The sequence below is a fragment of the Nicotiana tabacum genome, chromosome 4, assembly GCF_000715075.1.
Source record: "Nicotiana tabacum cultivar K326 chromosome 4, ASM71507v2, whole genome shotgun sequence".
NCBI classification, from domain to species: Eukaryota; Viridiplantae; Streptophyta; class Magnoliopsida; order Solanales; family Solanaceae; genus Nicotiana; species Nicotiana tabacum.
Genome location: NC_134083.1, coordinates 77,076,164 through 77,082,295, shown reverse-complemented (window position 1 = coordinate 77,082,295; position 6,132 = coordinate 77,076,164). Strand labels below are relative to the sequence as shown.

Below are 6,132 nucleotides of genomic sequence, written 5' to 3'. Positions count from 1 at the left end.
GAGAAAGTTTACATTCAAAAGTTAAAAGATTTTGATGATGTAAATATTTCACTTTAGAAATAGTTCAGTTCATTAAAGTTTTACAACATGCCGAAGCCGAACAAAAATAAGATTAAAATATCTGATAATTAGAAAGTCATATTCGTAAAAGGTAAATAAAGCTAAAACCACTTTACGTGTTTAAGAATAAAAACGAACTGGATTGGTAATAGTATATCCTAACATAACAGAAACTAATTTTCACCTACAAATACAATGCACAAAGTCATAATTCCACTTCCAACTTGGACTACTAGAAGAGAAGATTGAAAAGAAAGCTTCTAGATGTAATTTTCATTATAGTATTCTCCTTAGCTAGTGGTATTTAGCGTCTTTAATTTCCAGTGAATGTTTTTCGCCAGAAAAAAACTAAAAGATCATATAGAAGAGTCATAAGGATCTAGGCTGTAACACATATTAGCGCAAAAGTTATAAAAGGAAAAAAAAAACAGAGGAGAACGCAAAAAATATAGTGCAGGAGTTATAAGCAATTCTTCTTAAAATCTGAATAGATAACCTTTAATAGAGTAATTACAAATGAATTTAACTGTATAGTGGACAATATAATTATCTTTTACAAGTTATTTACTTTATTTTTTAGGTTACCTACTCATCAGTGCCGACCCAAGGCCCCCTATTTTTTGGGGTCACAAATTTTCCTAATAAGTGCATATGTTATTCGAAAAAAATATTTAGTGTTTTAAATGATGAAGTATAATTTTTCATAGTAAAAAAAGAAGAAGAAAGGTTAAAGCGTTGAGCATAAATTGAGAAAAGAAATAGTCTTTTGGGGAATCACTCTCTAGAGTATAAATCGAGAAAGAATATGATTATTCATAACTCAAAAAAAGATTGAAACTTTAATATAATTCCAAAAAGAACTCTTGATAAATATTTAACAAACAATAAATTAATATCTTAAATTAGAAAGTATGTCTATTAAATGGATTAGATATATTAGAAATTAAAAAAGAAATTATTAGAAGAAATCGATTACAACAAATTGTTAATAACTTTGCATATAAAAAAATTAGAAAAATGAACTTCAAATGAAATTATATACGTATGATTTTTATTTTTATTTTTTTCTAACAAAAAGCTTACGGCCTCTCGTTGAAGTTTTGTTTTGGGCCACTATGTTTATTGAACCACCCCTGCTACTCATGCTTGACTTAGACAACTTTTTAAAAGTGAGTTTTGAATGACCTAATCCATAGTTGTGTTATCTTCAACAATGTTTATAACTTAAATCTGAACTATGCAGAAGTCTTGCAACAAAATCCAAGTTAGAACAGAAAAAGAGAAAAAGAAAAGCCTCAACTCTTACATGTATAGTAGTAAATCAGAACGTTTAAGCTCCCGCTGATCATATATAACTGAAGTTTGTTACATTCATATGCTTTGAAATTCGCCATCAATCTGATAACTTATGTATGTTCAGGAGGGCCAGTTTCTATACCAACCAGCCCATGCAGAAACTAAGCCACTAATGCCTAAAGTAACAGTATGGTTGCATAATGGATTTGGTTCAATTTCAGCCAAAGCAATTATAAGGTCAGCTATATTAGCTGCCACAGCCATCAGTCTCATAATTCTATCCATTCTAATTTTCTTGATTTCGCCTTCTGTTTCCTTAGACTCCTCCTCTTCAGTCAAAAGCTTCCTTTCTGCTTTTAGGCCCCTTGAAATGAGAATAAAATCCGAGATAATGAAAAACACGTATCCAACAGACTCACCAAATGCAGAAATGAAGCTCATCCTTTTTGCATATTTAGAATCCATAACTCCGATTCGCGACAGCCAGAGAAAATGGTCAAAGAAGAAATAGACCATCTCTCCTGAATTGGCAAGAACTGCTAGCAGCCTGAAACCTGAGGACGTGCCGGGGCTCCTTCGGAGGGCATTGAATCCAGTGAGGAATCGACCACTTCGGAAGGCTTTTCGACTGAGGCCAGAAGCAACTTCCCATTGCTTAGCTCTAGTGGCAAATTCAGGGTAAGTTTTCTCGACGTGCCAATTTACGAGCTTGGATACGTATTGGAATGTCTTGACAAGTTTGTCAATTCCATCTCTCTTTGCCAAGAAAATTACTAGCTTGTCAACTGTGTCATTCATTGCTAGCTAGAGGTAAGAGGAGCTGAAGTTTTTTTTTTTGGTTGCTTTGCTTGGACATAGAGTTGAGTGGGCTATCTTTGATAGAAGAGAGTTGCTATTATTGTTAGCATTAGAGCATTAAAGGATGGCCACAAATTGAAGTTCTTGGATAAATCAAGGAATTTTTGTTTGGACATTATTGTTTTGCGTTCTAGTGTTACTTCCTTGCAAGCCATAATTTTTATTTTTATTTTTATATCCTTTTGGGGTTATAATAAAAAAGAAAATTTGATTTTCAATCAATGGCCTAAAAGACTACAAGAGGGACTCTCACTACCACCAATGGGTTCTTTTTTGGTCTTATGAGTGTTCGATTAGCAATTTTGGACCAATTATTTTAGTATTTTGTTGTATCCCATTTCGTCTTCAGCTTCAATTAGTTCCCACCGTTATATGAACTTAACCATTGGGATTACACTTTAATTCTACACTATAGCTTTGTTTATGTCATTAGTTGTATAGGAAACAACACAACATAATCTATCAAGGGTGTGCTAATTTCCTTCAACCTCTTCATTTATTGCAAACAATCCTTTCATTATATCCCTGTGTCACCTTCCTATTTTAAAACATATTATATAGAGAAATAAAACCCAAATTTTAACTCAAATAAGTTACTAGTATATGTCAACGGAGCATTGAACACTTCTATGGAATTGGTGTACAGTTTTAAAGTGAGATAGACTTGAAGTATTTAAAAAGTTATGCAACCAGAGTTATTATAAGATTTAAACAAACCAGATCTAAACTTTATAAAAAATTATTCCAAAAAAACATACATGATATGTTTTTGTTGATTGGAGCTACTAATATTAATATTTCAAGTTAAACTAACTTAACACACCCAGATAATGCTGGCAACTTTTTGGCGCAAGATATCGATTTGCACAAAAGTACAGGTCAACACCCTACATTGTACTTACGTCACCATGTTTTTAAGTTTATAATCGCATAACCCATTATTTTCTGCAAATGTTTATATACCCGGTATATAATATTATACAGTTATTATATATTGTATAATATTTTGCATAAAAACTGAGTTTTGTCTCATATAAACTCAAACTCACGAAAAATGCAAATATCTCAAATCTTCATCAAATATCTTTAAATTTTAATCACAACTTCAAAATGTCATCCCCAATAAAACTCAATCATCAATTTATCAAAAATTATAGTAACAAATATTTTTTTGATAATCGTAGTATCCGGGCCAACTTATGCACATCTCGACTAATTTCACGAAATACCTGCTACCTCCCACCAGCAACAGGTACCAGATAACTATGTCCACCAATGCTCGGACAAATGAAAAAATATCACCTACTAATATTTTTACCTCCGAGATTTGAACATGAGATCTCATAGTTCTTAATCCACTTCATTGACTGCTAGACCATGCCCTTGGATGCAAAAAGCTGAACTAATCACAAAATTCATTTATGAGTTTTCAAGCTTTTAAAAGTTCCAAACTTTAGTTCATACAATAAAGTTTAAATCTGTGATGATAAACACGAGTCACTCTCGAATTAGTTTCTAATACAAATTTTCTTACTACCCTATTAATAGGAAAAAGGAAATTTTAAATTATATACAAAATAAGCTAAGTAGATACGAAAAGAAAGAATATGGACTTAAATTGGTTAGGGTAGGGGGTACACTACTTCCCCAATAATTGTTTCATTATATAGCCGAAGGAAGGAATTCTACGATGATTGGATTAGGATTAGAACTTAAGGGGGTTCATGAGGCAATTGCTATAATCTGGTTGGGATTGGGAAGCCTCTTCAATCTAAATTGTTAATTCTAATCTGAAATTTTTTAAACTTTCTATTTATTCTTTTTCTTTGGTTGGATCGAATTTGAAGAGCCGAACTGAGATTTCCAAAATAACTTGGAGTAGTAATAGTGTGTACGGATAAAATCGGAAACAATGTTACCCCCGATATTCCTGTAAAGAAATGAGAGGGAAGCATAATCTGATGCAATCTTGAGTAAAGCTGAAAGGTTCCTCGTTTCGGAGCCCGAGAAGGACGAACAGTGCATCCGGGATCGGACACGGCCGAACATCGGGTCTAGGTTGAGTGAAGGCTTGAGACTAAGAAAAAAGAGAAACGGTTAAGTACGATAAGTGGGGAGCCGTAATATCCGCTCTCAATCTGATATTACGGCACAAATTCCGTCCGCTATCAATTGCAGATCAACATTTATTGAAAAAAAAAGATTTTTATTTTATTTAGACTTGTACTAGGATTGAAACTCCCCTACTATATAAAGGTGAGAACTTTTTCATTTTAAACCACTGTTGTCACGCATATCAAAGCAATAAAAGTTTATTTTCGTTCTCTAGCCATTGTTCATTGTGTTCTTTAGCTACTTAATTATTCGATTGCGACCAAGCTAGTCGCGAGAGCTCGACCAAGGTCAATTTTCAGTGTTCATCTAAGAAGCCAGGCTTAATTGTTCTTCATGTTTAGTTTGATTATATTACTTATCTGTACTTTGATTAATTTCTGTCAATAGATCATTCGTGTTAAATTAAATCGCGTATTCTTTAACTGCATACAAAATTAATTGTTACTCATTTAAAGGGTAAACAGTTTGGCGCCCACCGTATGGCTAAGAATAATAGTGGTTATTTAATACAAATCTCTGTAACACACCCTACTTTACACTTGCTCTTTGAAGTTTGATTTCGCTTTAATCTAAGAATGTCAAATTCTGAGTCTGCTCACTTGAATATTGACGCCGAATCAGGCCACCATGGTGAAAACAATAACGTGGTACCCAGCAATGACATACCCCCTATTGATCCCAATGGTTTCCCAATCGTTGACCCAGTCGATGTTAACTCACAGGTTGCCATCAACAACAACTTGCCAACTGACCCCGAAAATAGCATTTGCGGGGCACCCTGACCATAGGCTCGAGAAGCATATGAGGAGGAAGGTGATGGAGTTAGCTTGCAATTGATCTTCGAAATGTTACAAGCTCATCAAGCAGCAATAGCGCAATTACAAACCCAAAGTCATGCCCTAACAGGATCGAGCCCGAGCGGGCCAGAGAAAACGCTCGAAGGGATGAACAAATTGTTGTGGAACCAGATGAATTCGGGCCCGGGGAAACTTTTAAAGTGATGAAAATGCTCGAAGCACTAACAAAACGGGTGGAGTCTGGTGAGAAAAAGATAGAGGCAAATGACAAAAAGGTAGAAACTTACAATTCGAGGGTCGATCAGATCCCGGGAGCGCCTCCAATATTTAAAAGGTCGGATTCTAAGAAATTCATTCAGAAGCCTTTCCCCCCGAGTGCGGAACCGAAGCCAATTCCGAAGAGATTCTGAATATCTGACATTCCCAAGTATAACGAGCATGTAACCTTCTATAAGTGCGTAATCAAAGGCAATGATCTAGAAGACGACGAGATCAAATCGATGTTATTGAAGAAATTTGGGGAAAATTTGTCCAAAGGAGCGATGATATGGTACCATAACTTGCCTCTGAATTCTATTGATTCATTTGTTATGCTTGCAGATGCTTTCGTAAAAGCCCATGTCGGTGCCATTAAGGTCGAGACGATGAAATAGGACCTTTTCAAGGTCAAACAAAGAGATAACGAGATGTTTAGGGAATTCGTATCGAGGTTCCAGATAGAGCGGATGGACCTGCCCCTGGTCATGGATGATTGGGCAGTCCAGACGTTCACTCAAGGACTCAACCCACAAAGTTCCGTTGCTTCTCAATAATTAAAGCAAAACTTGGTGGAGTACCCCGCGGCTACTTGGGCCTATGTCCATAACAGGTATCAGTCGAAGATTAGAGTCGAGGACGACCATCCCAACAAATTGAATGACATGTCTAAAAGGATTATGGACCAGGAGCCAAGGCCGGTCCGAGATCAGTATCAGCCATATGGCTCGGACAGATGGGGAAAGGGATT

At 35.4% G+C, this 6,132-nt stretch overlaps 1 protein-coding gene across 1 annotated transcript; it reads right to left on the bottom strand.

Annotated features, from left to right (window-relative positions):
• Positions 1-1,373: 1,373 nt before the first annotated feature.
• On the bottom strand, positions 1,374-2,268 carry LOC107785655 (peroxisomal membrane protein 11-4). Its single transcript, XM_016607004.2, has one exon. It carries the CDS (start codon positions 2,152-2,154, stop codon positions 1,477-1,479), a length of 678 nt encoding a protein of 225 aa, XP_016462490.1. The 5' UTR covers positions 2,155-2,268; the 3' UTR covers positions 1,374-1,476.
• Between the last annotated feature and the right edge of the window lie 3,864 nt (positions 2,269-6,132).

Excerpts from the sequence above, each read along its gene's own strand:
- LOC107785655 (XM_016607004.2), bottom strand. The coding sequence starts at position 2,154 with ATGAATGACACAGTTGACAAGCTAGTAATTTTCTTGGCAAAGAGAGAT.